This window comes from Marmota monax, unplaced genomic scaffold, assembly GCF_021218885.2.
Source record: "Marmota monax isolate L192 unplaced genomic scaffold, Marmota_monax_Labrador192_F-V1.1 WCK01_AAM20220418_F8-fsc00044, whole genome shotgun sequence".
Taxonomy (NCBI): Eukaryota; Metazoa; Chordata; class Mammalia; order Rodentia; family Sciuridae; genus Marmota; species Marmota monax.
In genome coordinates, this window is record NW_026695198.1 from 12,675,679 (window position 1) to 12,693,295 (window position 17,617).

The 17,617-nt window shown below is 40.2% G+C and overlaps 1 protein-coding gene across 1 annotated transcript in view; it reads right to left on the reverse strand.

Moving 5' to 3' along the window:
• Sulf1 (sulfatase 1) overlaps nt 1-17,617 on the reverse strand; it is a 177,586-nt gene that overhangs the window by 55,128 nt on the left and 104,841 nt on the right. The window contains 1 exon segment of the mRNA XM_058573980.1: nt 8,046-8,285. Within this exon segment, the coding sequence (XP_058429963.1) occupies nt 8,046-8,285 (240 nt within the window).

The window sequence follows — 17,617 nt, forward strand, 5'->3', positions numbered from 1 at the left end:
AACTAGGAATTAGGCCAGAAACCCTGCTCCTACTAGAAGCAAAGGTAGGCCCAACACTTCAGCTTATTGGTACAGAAACTGACTTCCTGAACAAGACTTGGACAGCTCAAGAAATATAATCAAAAAATCAATAAATGAGAAGGCATCAGAATACACAGCTTCTTTACAGCAAAAGAAACCATCAAGAGCATGAAAAGAGAACCTACAGAATGGGAGAAAATCTTTGCCACCTGTACCTCAGGTACGGGCATGAACTTCCAGAATATACAAAGAACTCAAAGAGCTTAACATCTCAATAAATAAATAAATAAATCCCACAAATAACTCAATCAATATATGGACAAAGGAACTGGACAGGGACTTCAAAAGAAGAAATCTGAACTATCAACAAGTATATAAAAAATGTTCAATGTCACTAGAAATTAGAGAAATGCAAGTTAAAAATTACACTGAGATTCCATCTCACTGGAGTCAGAATGGCCATGATCAAGAATACAAGTAACAAGAAGTGTTGGCAAGGACGTGGGGAGGAGGTGACACCCTCTACTGTTGCTTGTACTGTTGTCTCCCTCTGCCTTTTGATGGATCCTCCATCTCATTCACACCCTTGTCTGATCCCGCAGCAGGGTGTCCTGTGGCTCTAATGTCATCTTCCCTTTCTCAGCTGTGGTTAGTCATCTCTGTAGGGAATCCCTCTTTGGCAGAGGCTTTTTGAGAGGAGATACTGCCTTGGCCTCATCTCCATCCTTGAACACATCACGGTTTCCATCTTTTTTTGTTCCTTGAGCTGGGGTTCATGGAACACATTGTGAAGTTCTGGGGATTCTGCAAGTTACCGAATTTTTTTTTTTGTGTGTTTTCACTTGAATTACAAGTTTTTAAAACTGATTTGATTTTCTGAAATATTTTCATAAAATAGAGCTTCCGAGTTCCTGAAGTTGATATTTCTTTCATTTTCTTTGGGGAAAAAAATCTGAGAACCCTGGCTATGTTCATTTATTTGTTCAATCTGTGAGTGAGTGAACCAATCAAGAAATCAGCCAAGTACTTCCTCTCGAGAATCCTGCCTGGGTGAGGGACAAAGTGTCAGAGGGTCTGGAGTCAAATGGCTCAGGATTTCCCTTTGAGCTGACTGTGTGCATGAAGAATTTCTCTCACCTTTAGAGACGCTCGACCTTTTCACATAGAACCACAAAATGATTTTCCTTTCTGACCAAATGCATCATGACTTAGAGTCACAGGCAGCAGACTAGGGTCACACCCCAGCAATAGTTAGTTCAGAAGAAGACAGTTTCCAAGAGCCTGGTATTTAAGAACCTCAGGCTTGGCTCTCTTCTTTGGCTTCCTCCTCTTCCTCCTCCTTCTACTCCTCCTCTTCCTCCTCCTCGTCCTCCTCTTCCTCCTCTCCCTCCTCCTCCTCTTCCTCCTCCTCCTCTTTTTCCTCCTCAGGTCCCCCACCTCCAACTTTTCTCTTCTTTTATTTCCAAGAGGAAAAAGCACAGTGGGTTAGAAATATAAACCCTACAGCCAGCCTGCCTGGGTTGAAATCTTAGCTCTGCCTGGGCCAGCCATTTATCCACAGGCCAGATCCCTCACCTTTCCCTACTCCTATCCCCTTTGTAAAGCTCAAGGATAATGAGAGTAATAATTGTGGCAGGATGGTTGTGAGGACTAAATGAGTTAATCCACATGGAATGTATCTCTCACATACCTTGGCTCATTCAGTGCTGCTACTCTTAGTCTTATTATCATCATCGCCATCATCATTATCCTTGTACCACCCCATCTTCCGATTTTAAATACTTTACCACTCGGCAGTGCAAGGAAATCTTGCTTTACCCTGTGCTCTGCATCATGCATTTGAAAGCATCTCCTGAGAGATTATATACTTTTTTTTTTAACCACCTGATAAGACTTAGATTTTGGAAATAAATTCTCCCCCATTTGGCTTACATCTTCCTGTTTAATTAGTTTTAAATTTTTTTCCTGCTACTTTTAGAGTTTGTTTTTGTTTTTATTTTTTTCCTTCCTCCTTCTCAAGGCAGCCATGCCAAGTCAGTCCTGCCCTCCCTCATTGTTTAATGTTTTAGGTTATTTTGTAGTGTTTTCTACCCATTGCCATGGCTATCACCCTTTGCCTTAATCCTTCCCTTGTAAATTACTCCTTTAAGTCTCTTAATAGTCCTTGTTATTGGCTTCAGAACTCCCTCCAGGTTTTTGGAGTCTTTGTGTTAATGGAGTGTGAAAAATGTATTTAGGATTCCAGATGTGCCCTCACCCATCACACTTGTTCCAAGCAAGACCAGGCCTTCCCGTGTCAGGATGCGACATTCAGTACCGTCAGCCTCAAGTCACTCTGGCCTTTTTTTGTTGGCTCATGACATTGAGACTCATTTGTAATCACCCCTGGCCTCTTTGGACATTGCATTTCTTGGCAGCACACTGCAATTGATTATCTGGGCTTCTAATTATTTTTCTCCAGATGTATTAAATCTTATCCTCCCTCCCTAAGGTGAATTTTGTCTTCTTGCCCATATTGCCTTTCTGCCCATGTAGAGGTTATGGATAGTCCAAAGTGTTTCTATCCTTTGGCAGCGGCAATTCAACCCAACTGCTACTATCTGAATACATGCGTACACGACATGTACGGGACCTTCTAGATCATTTTTTTTCTTTTGAATGCCATTAAACACTTCCCTTCACAGCTGTTTCAGAAAGTGGTAGGAGATGGGGCAACAGGGAGAAAGTCAAGAAAGACCTGATCATAATTATTGTTGGCTGTGGCCTGTGCTACTTCTGTCTAAATCTGTTACATAATCCTTAGAAAAGTTTCCTTAATCTATTTGAAGCAAAAGCATCTATTTTTAAATGAGAATAGCCATACAACAGATCTGGTGCTGCAGAAGTCAATTTTTTTAAGTATATGAAACGATAGATAAATTGTAATTCTACTCCATGTTTATAGATAAAGGGTGTCAGGATTTCATGATGAATATGCATAATTTTGAACCAAGCTGAAATTTTGATATATGTCAGTTTGTATACATGAGTCTGGTTTCCTCAACTAGATTTTAAGTCTGGTGAACACAGGAAACTTATAATTTAGCTCTCCATAGCCCAGTGTCTAAAGTATTTCAAACATACTGTAGTTGAATAAATGTATGCTATGTTTCATGTTCATGTACCTATCAAAAATCTGTAGTACCATAATCCATAAAAATAAGAATATTAGGTCTTACTTTAAGTGAAGTCTACATTTAAATAAATCTCATACTACAGAATAAATACACTTGCTATAAATAACATAAATAAATTTTGCAATGTAAAAAGACATAAAATTAGAAAATAGATTAATTTGTCTAAATTGATTCATTACAAAAGGATTCTTTACAAAAAGGCTTATTGTAAAGCCAGGCTTGATGATAAGGATATGTAATCCCAGGTACTCAGGAGACTGAGGCAGGAGGATCACTTGAGTTCAGGAGATCAGTCTGGTCAACATAGTTAGACCCCTTGTCAAAAAAAGAAAAATTTTTTATTGTAGATCTTTATTAAATATACCTCCTTCCACTTGTGACATGAAGTAGAATTAGTAGAATTAAATTAAAATTAACTCTTGTGTGATTTTATTATATTGTCTTATAATTTGAATACTATATTTTTTAAAAAGAATCAATATAATAATTAGAATAGATAAAATAAAGTTACAATATAATTTTGAACAGAAAAGGAAGTTTAGTAATATTTGCATTATATGGGTTGGAAAACTGGACTGAGTCCTCAAAACAAATTAAGGATAGCAAAGGATGGGACTCTACATCCTTCCATCTTACTTCAGGACTTTCCTTTTGCATGAGACAGTACCTCTCAACTGTGGCTGATTATTTTAACCTTAAAACTGGATGTGCTAAATTTTATATTAACATCTGTGCCCTGCTAAGAAATTTAAAACTTTTTTTTTAAAAAAAGCAGATTTCAGGCAGCATATTCATTTTTATAATAGATGATACACTGTCATTCCTACTTCACTTTTTAGAGCAAAATACAAAAGACACATTACTGCATTTTTTCCCTCCTTGAACATTTAAGCTCTTAAAGACTCATGTTTTCCATGAGTAAAGTTAGAAGAATTTAGGCTAAAACCGGTCCAAAAATATGCCTAAATTCTGAAAAAGAAAAATCAACTCATAAGATGGTAAATATAATATTGGATCAATTCAATTCATTTAAATCCATGTATTCTGGATGCCTCCCAAAACAAGCCTCTTAGTAATTTGTCTTCTTGGAGCTGTTTGTTCTTCATAAAATTTATGGCTGCTTTGTGTTTTCTCTAGATGGATATTTATGTATAATATATATTTCAGTTTCCTTTATTATTTTTCTTGGTTTGCAGCTAAATAGTCCAAACAATAAATTCATTATCAGGGAGGTAATGAAACCTTTATACGTCAGTTATTTCCCCCTCTAGGTTAGTGTCTCATAAATAATTATGTCAGTTTAATATCTACTCACCAACACTCATAATTCCTTAACACGTCTGTCATTCTTATGTGCTTATTTGTGCAATTTCAAATGGGTCACAATCATGGCTAGATCAATAATTATTGTCACAGAAACATCTTTGTTTCCTAATAGTCTGAGATGTTTCAATATTTTCTCAGAGATAAATTTAAATTATATCAATCTCTATCACTGCCATCAATTTTTAATCTCTCTGATTTACTAATAAGTAAATCAACAGTTATTTTCTTAAGTGCATATTATCCTGTTCCTACTCCAAAGTATTTGGAAATGTCCTTGTTCCCCTTAAAGAATTCTCTGTATTTTGTAGGAGTGAGCACTATAAATTCCCTCATTACCCAAGCACATCAACCCTTGGGAAGAAGGGTGGCTTTCAAATCAGACTTAGTTTCCAGGGGCAAATCTGTTCTCCCTGGAGAAAGACCTAGGCTGGAGCAGTCTTGCTGGGCAGCAGAGGGAGAGCCTCAGGGTGCACCCACGGTAGCATCCTAGGCACAACCCTTCAGATCAGGGTAGCACACTGGACAGAACCCTGAACACAGGTGCCTGCTCTTCTCATTATAACATCAACATAGCTTTAGCAAGTCTCTTCAATCATTGGGTCTAAATTTGCTTCTCTGAAAATAAGGGGATTAAACTAAACAATCTCTGGGTTTTATTCAAACCCTTAAAATCCATCACTGGGTAATCACAGCCTAGTATAATTGAAATAAGTTCCATAATATACTACACTTCTTAGAAACAACTGATTTGTTTTTCACTAGTGACCCAGTGAACTTTGCAATGAATAGTGATTCCATTTTTGCTTTTGCCGTCTGGAAACTTATTTTTAAATAAACACCCTTTCCCTATAACTCCATGTAGTTTGTATACCAACCTTTGCCTTGACTTTAACTAATTTACTTTTTTTTTCTGTTTGCCAAGTTTTTTTTTTTTTTTTTTTTTTGGATACTGGGGATTGAACCCAGTATATGAGCCATATCCCCAGCCCTTTTAATATTTTATTTAGAGACAGGGTTCACTGAATTGCTTAGAGCCTCCCTAAGTTGCTAAGACTGGCTTTGAACTCGAGATCCTCCTGCTTCAGCCCCCCGAGGTGCAGGGATTATAGGTGTGCGCCACCGTGCCTGGATACGTGCCAAGTTCTTATTACTCCGAATTCTATTGGGTTCTATGTGTCTCTGTAAGGCATTTTGGAAGAAGGCAGGATGAATAACATGTAAAGAAATAAGATGATAAAAAGAGAAAGGAGTTTGGAGTCAGATGTGCTGAGTTCCTTCCACCACTGGCTGGCCTGCAACCCATTGGTCACAAGGGTGAAATCTCCCTTTCCAAGATTGCTGTAAATACTATGTGAGGTCGCTAAAGTGACCAGCACAGAGTAGGTAAGCAACAAAAGCTAACTCCTTCTTTCTTCTTTTCCCTGAGTTAGCCCTGAAACAAATTAGCACACCCTTTTTGACTGTTCTAGGTCCTGACTGGCCTGTGATTCACCTTACGTCTCTATTCCTCACGGCAATCACCATCCGTGTACTCTGGATAGGGTGAGCGCCCCAGCCCTCCCAGCTCCAGGTCTGCTGCTAAGGGTGAAATTATAGGGAGCCTGGGAGTTGAAAGGCATTGATTTCATACAATACTTCCCAGGAGCAAAACACAATTTGGTGTTTAAAATCAGGAACCAGGCTTTGGGGGACCATTTCTGCTTCTGCCTCTGAGCTGGTTACACAACATTTGAAAACCTCACCTCCGTTATAAAACATAGCCAAGTACGTTTGCCGTCGGGGAAACCCACAGGGATGTTTGATGGATTTTCAAATTGCTTTAGAGTCCTCAGATGAAAGGTGCTATAAATTTAAATCACTAATGTGAGAAAACACACTTGGATAAGGCACTCTCTACAACCTCCCTGTAACCTAGTTTCTCTCTGTAGCAGAAGCAAACACCCTTGAGATCACAGGAGAAGCTGCTTCTGCGAGGAAAGATCTTAAGCAGCCTCTGAATGAGGATACTATCATATGCACAATCAATATTTTCATCCATAAATAACAAGTAGTAAGTGCCCACGGGGTACTCTGCAAAAAAAAAAGCAAATGGCCACATATTTCCTGAGTCCCGTGGGAAAGATTAATTTCATTTTTAAAGGAGGTTTAAGAGAATATTTATCTGAAATCCTTTACTTTTAAACCTTCAGCAGAGAAAAACTGTCACCCTGAGAATCATTTCCAATAAACTTTCATGGTAACATTTTTAATTCTTATGAATAAATCTAGATGGTTCTGTAGGAAACAACAACAACAACCACACCCAACTCCTATTTTTGTATGCCCCCCCACCCCCCACCCACCTGTCTTCATCTTGTTCCATGACGAAATAATCTAAAAGCCAAGGTTAGCGTCCAGTGCTGGGGGAATAAGGACTTTGAGGGTAACATCCTCAGAGGGAGTCTTGCTTCTTTCTCATTAAGTTTGCCATGATATTTATAACACCTCTTGAAAGAGTTTCCCAGTTTTCAAAACACCAACTAAGGACTTCCTCTTGCCCTGTGAATGTTAAACAATGCTAGCAGGAATAGCAAGATGGAGGTGAACACTTGAGATATAAAAAGAACCACAACTTAAACTAAAGCAACCAAGTCCTATTAACTGTGTGAATAAATAAATATAGTACACACTGGCTTGTTCACTCCATTATTCATTCATTCAATAAGTAATTTTGACCATCTGCCATGTCCCAGACCCTAAGCAGCCCGAAGATACTTGCTAATTTCTCCCTGAAATAATAAGTAGGAATTTGTGAACAGCTAAGGAAAGCTGCAAGTTGTACCATGGCTCCTTGAGATTGGCAAGTTGGAGTGAGGAGGTAAATGGGACACACACTCTTTGTTGCAGATTATTATTCTAGGACATTTTAGCCACTGGATGCCCAGGAGGGTATGACACTTTCCGATCATGTCCATTGAGCACCCTTCTGATCTTTCTCTAAGGGATCTTTCTGGTACATTCTTCAGAGTAAAAAAGTCAGGGTTAACCGTCTGAATATGGTTTGTCTACTCTGAAACTCATATTTACGTTTGATTTTCATTATGGTGGTTTTGGGAAGTTGGGTCTTTAAGAGGTGATCCCGGGAGTGGATTCATCCCCTTGAGAGCAGGTTGCTATAAAGCAAGGCTGCCCTTTGTGTTCTGTCTCTTCTGCATGTGCTCTTACATGTTTTTGCCATACTATGACACAGTACAAAGCCCTTACCAAAGCTGCCCCCATGCTCCTGGACTACTCAGGCTCCAGAACCTTGAGATGAATAAATTTCTTTCTGTTATAAATTACCATGTCTCAGGTATTTGGTTATAGCAACAGCACATGGATGAAGACAGTAAGGGATGGGGAAGATTCTGTCAGAGAAGAGAGAAACTAGACTAGTTTAGAGGCTTATGGGAACTTCACATCTATTACACTACACAATGCATTTTCCTGTGTCTACAAAGACATAGTACCAGAGGTTCATGGGCTAGAAATGTCATCCTTTACCTGTTCTGTAGCCAGTGTTGTTAAGATATACAGCAAAGGTCCGAGGTTCGTGCATGGCCTGCCAGGAGGGTGAAGAGCAGTTCTCATTGTTGGTGTAGACATTATGGTTGTGCACATACTTCCCGGTGAGCAAGGATGACCGGGACGGGCAGCACATAGGCGTGGTCACAAAGGCATTGGTGAAGGTGGCACCCCCATGCTCCATAATCTTCCTTGTCTTATTCATGACTTGCAGGGACCCTGAAAGGCACAATTCCAGTGTTGTTCAGCAAAGTGCACATGTCACTCAATGTCTCTGTTCCCCTGACTTATCAATTTCCTTCCCTGACTTGAAGGAGTCTATAATTTGATCACTGCTCATTTCCAAAACAAACGAAACATTTGGGATCCTACCATCTCAAGTTGATTCTGGGATAATAAACACATTTCAGCTTTTCCCCTCTTTAATCACAAAAGGGAAAAAAAATGCAAGTTAATCTGATAATTAAAGCTAGAATTTTAGATATGGAGCACATTCAAAGGTCAGCAGCCCTTTGAAGATTAAGAACAAATAACCTATTACACGGAGTATCAAAACCTCCCGCCCGCCACACATGAAAATGCTAGCAACACTGCAGAGATTATCACACACAGTACCTCAAACATATGATGGGGGTTAAAAATCACTATTAGAAAAGTCCCCCCAAAATGCTTATGTCTAATTACAAAAAAAAAAAATCTTCAAAGAAACTTGCTATCCTCTAGCAAGCTAATTAACTGACTGCCAATGTTTCTATCAGGACAGGACCACCAGTTCATATTTTGACCAGTTTACGTGTAATTTGAAAAAAAAATAGTTCATTTGCTTGTGAAAGAAGTAGGATTCTATTATACTCGAAAAAGTACCTGCATGATTGTAAAATATTTCATTTTAACTCTGAGGATGGAATGGTAACATAAGATTGCTAAGGAAGCGGAAAAAAAAATCTATTTCGATTACCCAGTCAAACAGTGCAGCTGAAACACATCCAAACGCTGCAGAAAAGCACTGGCCAGAATTCAATAGGCTTTTCAGGCCTTGTCAAGAAATGCACTGCAGAGCGCTCCAGCCAAGCCCATTGCATTTGAATCCTGGAGCCACAGATTCCCAACAGGTCCCACTCCTTCCAAAGAAAGGGAGAAAGTCTGTTTTCCAGCAAGGAAAGAAATCATAATGCAAACCAGGCAAGCATTCAGAGCAGAAGAGAAGCACGAAGTGGTCCAAAAGGCTACAATTAGCCTGATTTCTTCATGTATTAACTTTTTCTGTTCACACGATGCATATGAGAATAGGAAGAAGGTTCCTATTTGGTCTCATTAGGACTCTCTGAATATGCTGCAGCAAAGGGGGGACTCCAAACTGCTCTTTTTCTCCTGGTCGTCTTTAGGGAATTGAGTAGCCTTTTTGTAAGTCAGTCAATAAGAGGCAGTGAGCCCCCACTTTATTCTGGACACTTTAACTTAGTACTCTGGACTGTCCCCCCTCTACCACCCAGCTCCAAAGTATAGCATTACCAAAAGAAATGGAAAATTCTCTGCCTCTATTGTTCAGTAGTAAAGTCTCCAGATGAGAACCTACATACAGAAATTGCCCGGGATGTTTGCAAGGCAACACACATGGAAGAATGTGGATATAGCAGTAGCAGTACAGTAAGGCTAGAGGGTCTTGAATGAATGCTTAATAAGAGCTCTGAAAGGAGAAATGAGGACAAATGGAAGGAAAGAAGAAAGAAAATGTTGAATGGGTGAAGTGCGAGGTTGGGGATGTGGGGAAGAAGGCACAACAGGTGATGCTCTGGAGGTGGGAAGTAGCAAGTGGAGCCTCGTGAATGGCACATTGGTTTCCTGGCATGGAAAGGAATATGGAGAATTCTCTTGATGAAATGTGGGAAGCCAGAGTTAGCAAATAGCTTGGATGCTGGGCAGAGACATCCGGATTTGACACAAGAGACAAAGTGAAGGCAAAGTGGGTTCTTTGCTAAAGGCATGAACATGATCCAAAAGTCTTTGAGAGGTGTTGCTGTGGCAGCGATGGCATGTGGGACCAGGAGGCTCCACCAAGGGTACATACAGCCAAGAGCTTGCTGAAGCCGGCCAGCCCTGAGGAGAGAACTTGGACCACAATGTACCCGTCTGACATAGAGATTCTAAGAAGCAGATCCAAGAGATGTCGTAATGCATCAGAGGCTGTGAGCTGACTAACACCTCCAAGTTTTCAGCCTAGGAAGAAAGCTGGACAAGTGATTGTTTCACTGGTGGAGAGGAAGTAACTAGAAAGGAATATGCACCATAGAAGTAGTGTGTTTTCTATTTGTGTCGGTTGATCACATGGAGGAACACCCTGGAGATATACCGATGAACAGAGATGTGCAAGAGGAAAAGAATAGGAAATGCTACCGAAGATGTTCATTCAGCCCCTACTTTCCCCTCTTTTTTTTTTTTTCATATTTATTTTTTAGTTTTCGGCAGACACAACATCTTTGTTTGTATGTGGTGCTGAGGATCGAACCCGGGCCGCACGCGTGCCAGGCAAGTGCGCTACCGCTTGAGCCACATCCCCAGCCCTCTTTCCCCTCTTTCTATATCTGCAGGGCTTCTCACTGAAGTGCTTGAATTTTGAGAAAACAGCAAACATTGTTGATGCATTTTCATTGCCTAACAGTCTATTTCAAAAAAAAAATGAGCTCTCAGAGTTTCCTTTATGGACCTTAACTGAATACTATAAATAAATAAATAAATAAATAAATAATAGGTGCAGCTGGAGGCCATCACCAAGGTCTTGAATACAACGCTCCAACCTCCAGGATTCGGACTCATTGGGACTACTAATATGATATAGTGGTAGAAATCTGACTCTCCTCTCAATCTCTCCCCATATCATCTTCCTCCTGATTAACTCAGCTGATTGTGTAGAGGACCTCAACACCCCTCCACCAAATGCCCTGCTTCTAACCAGTCCACCTGTCAAAGGGAATGATGAAGACATTTGATCCCCACAGGCACTGTTTACAGTGCAGCTCAGCCGATGGGGTTCTTGGAAGTGGGCATCTGGCTTAATTTCTCAGTTAAGAAAAAAATACTAAGATAATGCTTGCTCAATTTTTAAAATTCACCTGAAAAGTAGAACCTGAGCCCACCTTGGTTTAGTAAATCGGGGACGGGGTCTGGGTGTTTGCATTTCTAACAAGCTCCCTAGTGGTACATAAGCTGATTCTTGGTGGACCACACTTGGAAGAGGAATGAGAGGTTGGACAGCGAGTCAGGGAAACCCAGAACTGGCAAGTGCTGAGACCACTTCCATAAGATACACCACAGACAGGACTTCATCTAGGCAAGGGTCTCTTCTTTATGTTTCACATGCATTGATTCACTTAATCCTGACAATGACCCTTGGTGGTGCGGGCTGTTAGTGATGGTTCCTATATTCCAGATGGTGAAACTGAGGTGCACCGGGTTAATTCCATGCTTAGGGCCACACAGAGCCTCACCACCAGAGTCCAGATGCAACTGCGAGCAGTCTGCCCCCGAGGCTGCACTCTTAAGCTCCTTCTAGGCTGAATATTGGCCATGACATTGATGTTTTCAAGATTGAGAAAAAGAAATGATGTCTGTTTGCTGTCAGGAAGGGTCTTACTTTCTGCCGTTTCATCTTTGCTTCATCTGGCTTCTTAGGGGGGGATGCCAACAGACACGAATGCCTGTGTCTTGTCTCCTTCAGGGCTTTAATGATCTTAGTATTCAGGCCCAGGTGAAGGAGAGAGGGCTGCAGATGGTCTGTCTTCAGCAGGGCCTTCACGTACTGGCACGAATTGCTGCATCTCATCTTGATGCACTCAGGGTGCAGGTAGATGATGGACCATGGAATCCAGACTGCTTCACTTTGCTGAGGTGGTGTGCTCCAGCAAAGAAAACACAAGCACCTTGTCCCTTCTATGGTTGCACACTGATTGATGCTGGCAATACCCCTGTCTTGCATCTACTACCACTGTGACTGCACCTCTGCACCTTGGTTTTTTCATTGGCAAGCTTTACCCAGGACTATTCTATAACATAACACATTGTTAGGTATTCACAAGTGTTGAGAACAGTAGGAGGAACAGCTTTGTGCTGTAGCTCTGTATTTCCCTGGGTTTCAAGTCTTAAATGCTATTTTTCTTTGCAGTACTGGGGATCAAATTCAGGGCCTCATGCATGCTAGGCAAGCCCTCTACCACTGAGCGCTCTCTCTCTCTCTCTCTCTCTCTCTCTCTATATATATATATATATATATATATATATATATATATATATATATTTCTTTTTTTTTGGTACTAAGGATTGAACACAGAGGCACTCAACCACTGAGCCACATCCCCAGCCCAATTTTGTGTTTTATTAGAGGCAGAGTGTCACTGAGTTGCTCAGCACCTGAGGCTGGCTTTGAACTTGAGATTCTCCTGTCTCAGCCTCCAAAAGCACTGAGATTTACAGGTGTGCACCACCTCGCCCAGCCATAAAATGCTGTTCTTGATTGATGGTGAGCAGATATCTTTTGTGTGTTTCTCTTTCTTGAAAACATTGGTGTCAAAACCAGTACTCAGCCTGGATGGAGTTTAACAGTGTGGTTTTAGGGCAGACCTGCATTTGGATCTGGGTTCTGCTGCTGAAGCTCAGTGGAGTCCTGATCCTAAGTACATGATTCACCCTGGGCACCTCGTTTTCTTCATTTGTAAGACAGGAAGATTCTTTATTATTTGAACAATTATTTCATGGGAACAATATGAAGCATAAGCAAGATTTACAGGGCAGGGCTCAGGAGGATAAGACTGAGAAGTAAAACAGCCCTGAACTTAACCTTGTGGGGAAATGTCCAGATTTTGCCACAGACTAGCTTGAGCAAGTCATTCAACCTCTTTTGCTTGCATTCATCTGTAAAATGGAGCTAAGACAGCTCTTCTGACTAGTGCCCAGGGTTGTTGAGGTAACTTGATGCTGTTCAGGGACCCCAGGTGAGGTGTGTTGCAGATGTGGCTGTATAATTGCCCCTGTCAGATCTGTGGTTTTCTACCATGGTTTCAACCAACTGCAGATTGAAAACATTTGGGAAAAAAATTGTACCTGAACTGAACACACACAGGTTTTTTTCTTGTCATGATTCCCTAAACAATATAATACAGTGTAACTACTATTTACATAGCATTTATATTGTATTGGGTATTATAAGTAATCTAGAGATGATTTGAGTATACAGAGATACATATATGTTATATGCAAATATTATGCCATTTTATATAAGAAACTAGAGCTCCATGTTTTGTAATCTCTGGGGTCTTGGCACCTACCTCCTGTCCCTACCAAAGGACAACTATAAATTCATTCTGTGCTCACCTCAACTCTACCACAGTCAGTTTCCTTCTATTTTTTCCATTCCGTCTTTGAAATCTACAGGTGAATTTTAAAAGCTGGCATAAGAGGAGTTATGTTTTCTGTTTTGAGATTTAAAATGTTAATGTTGGCTCATAATTAAAAATACCAATTCTTCTCACTCTTCACATACACTTGCCCCTGAGGACCCAAGCAAATATCCCAACTTCATTAGTGTTTGCAATTGTCCTGTGAGGAGGGAGGCTGACAGAGACGCCATGAAGCATGGGAGTTAGATGTGAGTAGCTGGCATGGGGACACTGCTCACTGAGCTGGCTTGGTGACAGGGAAGGTCCAGGCCACAGCTGAGCCCCAGGACTGCCAAAAAATATGCTGTCTCAGAGCCAGAGTTCCAGGTGGGGATTGGGGACATCTGCCATTGCTCCTGCAGGATGGTGGCTGCTGTGACAGCAACCAGCTGTGGACCAATATGCTGAAGGTCAGCAGTGAATGGGAATAGAAGAGCATCACTTTCAGGAATCATGAAAGAGCCACCATGTTTGCAGTGTTGGTGGAGTTAAAAAAAAAAATCATGACTCCAAAGCAGTTTGAATGCAAATCATTCTACACACTCCAAGGGCTCCATTCCCAAATCATCTGTGTGGAAAAGGGCAGGAGGGAGAAGACATCCCACTGATCTGAACTACTAAAACAATCTACGGAGAGCCTGAATTACTCCACTGACAGGTTAAACTTCAAAACAAAGCTTTACCTGGGTCAACATCTTAGCACTGGATACAATGATAACATTAGAATTTTCTTTAAGCCTGTTTATCATATCCAAATAACCTCACAGAACCAGAAATTCAGTAATCAATATTGTCATCATAATCACTTCTGAAAGTCCCTGGATCCATCTCCATGTGGATTGCCATGGGTCCTTGTTTGGTGAATGATGACCATTAATTGAGGGTTGTTTGTGGATGTCACTGTTTACGAGAAGCTAAGGCTCATGCTAAATATTGAAGTGGTCTGTAGTAAATGCACCTCTGCTATTTCGTATGCCCAAAGTTACTTCTATAGTAAAGCATGGGACACTGAACAGTGATATCTCTTATATTAAAAATGGCTTTATTGGTCTATTGAATGTTTTCATCCTAAAAGCACAAGAAAATAAAAACATGATAAAACTATGTCTCTTTTTCTTCCAAAATTATAGAGTTGGCTAGGGGAAAAAAAATTCACAGATGTTTCCAGCTAAAACTAAAAGGAAAAAAAATAAGTTGGGGGAAGAGAGAACAAGAAAAGATAATAAATCTGTCTGGAATGTTTCCAGGTCACTAAGACTCATTATTCCTTTCCCCCACCAAAAAGAGCAAAATGCCATTAAAAGCTGAGACCCAGTTACTTACAGAACGGAAGTTAACATGCCCTAAAGGGTTACAGTCAAGACAGGCAAGTGAAGGCAGCCAGGTATAAGAAAAATCCCAGGGCTTTTGTCTTTTATACTTTTACATTTAGGAGAGATGAGCATTTATGGAACTTGGTTGACTTGAAGAAAAGCAACAGTGTGGGCATTTTGAGAAATGGCAACCGCTCCTGGTGCGCATGCTAGAAAGCAACAGAGAGCAGTTTGGATCCACATGTCCTGGGGAGGGAGTGCCCCACCCAAAGTGGGGCCACCGTCACTCCCCTTCAGACCTCTCACTGATGGCCATCTCATGGGAATGCAAGCTGTCATTCTTCTGAATTTAAGAGAAATCAGAATTTTTTAAGAATTACAAAACCACTGCATTTTTTAAAATGTTGTCTCAGTTTTTTAAAAATACACTGGTCAAACACACATCTGTGGGTTGGTCCAGCCTGAAGACCCTGTTTTTTGACCTCTGCTTTAAAGAAACAAAAGCATCTCCATGTGATTATGGCTTAATTCCACTTATGATCTAAGAGAAACACTGGGTCAGGATTACTTCGGTGGTTACATCAGTCCAATGTCTTAAGAATCGGGAGAAATGTCATATCGAGTCAGATCTGTGGCCCAACTGATGCAATATTTTGCTTCTTGGGATGGGACCAAGGGAAAAGGAAAAAAAATGGGAAGAAAAGAAGAAAAAATGCGAAAGATTTAGAGCCTAATATCTACCTCATTGACACCAGTCTCAGAAAGTTAAAAAAAAAAAGAATTCCTCAAACATTTTAAGGGTTTTCTTTTGATGTACAAAATATTTAAAGCATAGGAAATAACAGAATGAGTAACTCCCAATTTTATCAAAGTGTAACATCATTATAGTTCCTTCACATATATACATATATACATGTATATATACCTCTGTGTGTGTGTATGTGTGTGTGTCTGTGTGTGTAAATAAAACATGGACGCCATCGATGCTCTTGGTAACTGCTCCTTCCCCAGGAATAACCATTATCCTTAACCTCATGTTGATCATTTCCATCATGTGTTTTCCTGATTTAAAATGTTTCTTTTAAATCTTCCACCCATTGTATTAGCTTAAAAAACCCAAACCACTTACAGGAAAGGATACAAGCTGAAGAACTTGTTAAGTTTTGGAAAAAGTGAGCTCAGAAGTAAAAGTACCACTGGTTAAGTCATGTGACCTGTCCACATATGGTTTCCTCCTGAGTGATGATTTCTGTCCCGATCACCCAACTTGGGTGGGATGACCATATTCATTCCCTACACTGTAAATGAGTATTCTTGGGAAAATGATGGAGTGTCATCCACAAGCCACGTTCTAGCATGTTCACTAAAATGAATTCCTAGGTGTCTTACTCCCTTTACAAAGTACCAGTTTATTTTATTTGTACTCCAAGTGGAGGGAGTGGCCGCCAGTCGTGCTGGACAATTCTTCTCTCCCCAGCTCCATTTCATAAGTTTGGTTTAGTTTGGTTTACAGCCTTGCTTGGCCTTTGTCTTTCCAGATCAAAAGACAGAATTGCTTCATTCTTTCCCAGTAAGAAAAGTGTTCAGTTAAAATTTTCATAATTGTTCTTCTATGTCTTTCCTCAGTCCGTTATAGCTTTTTGGAGTCACAGAAGTCAAAATCGCCTGCAGCGTTACAGGTGCAAAAAGTCTCGCATAAGCAAAGGCTGACGAAAGCACTTGGCAAGTCAAGTTACTTGGAAGAGAAAAACAAAACCAAACCCAAGCATATAAAAAGCCACACTGAGAAACCACCCTACACATATCAGGATGGCTGCTATAAAACAACCAAAAATCAAAATAACAAGTGTTGATGGAGATGTGGAGAAACATTAACATTTGTGCATGGCTGGAGGGAATGTAAAATGGTGCTGTTGCTATCGATAAAAGTAAAATGGTCTCTCAAAAAATTAAAAATAAAATTACTCAAGGGCTGTGGCTCAGTGATAGAGTGCCTGCCTGGGTTGGATCCTCGTCAGCACATAAAAGTAAATAAATAAAATAGAGGTATTGTGTCCATCTATAACTAAAAATTAAAAAAAAATGAAATTAATATGTGACTCAGCAATTCCACTTCTGGGTAGACCTTTCCTTTGCAAAAGAGAACTGAAAGCAAGCTCTTGAAGGTGTTTGTACACCTGTGTTCATAGCAGCATTATTCTCAATGGCCAAAAGGAGGAAGCAACTCAAGTTTCCAACTAAATGATATGTGAGCAAAATATAGTACATGTTGTACACACACAAAGAAACACTTTGGTCTTAGGAAGGAAGGGAATTCTGACACATCACAACATGAATGGGTCTAGACGTTATACTGTGTGGGATAAGATAGTTACAAAAAGACAAATATCGGATGCTCTCACTTATGTAAGATACTTAGAGTACTAAAATTCACCGAGCCACAAAGTAGAATGGTGATTATTGGGGCCTAGGGTGGGGACAAAAGGGAGGTCTTGTTTAATGGATGTAGAGTTTCAGCTTTGATGATGAAAAGAGTTCTGGAGATTGGCTGCATAGTAACACTACTGGCTGCTCTTAACAGTACAGAATGCTACACTTAGAAAATGGTAAAAATGACAAAAATTAAAAACAACCAAAATGCAAAGCAATGGATGCAAAAAGGATTATGGGCATATTAAAAAAAGATGGGCAAAGGTCTCCATCAAGTGCTATCTACTACCAAAAGCATGATTTTTTGTGCTGAAAAATCTTTTTTTTCTTTTGTACTAGAAATTAAACTTGTAACACTTAACCACAGAGTCACATCCCC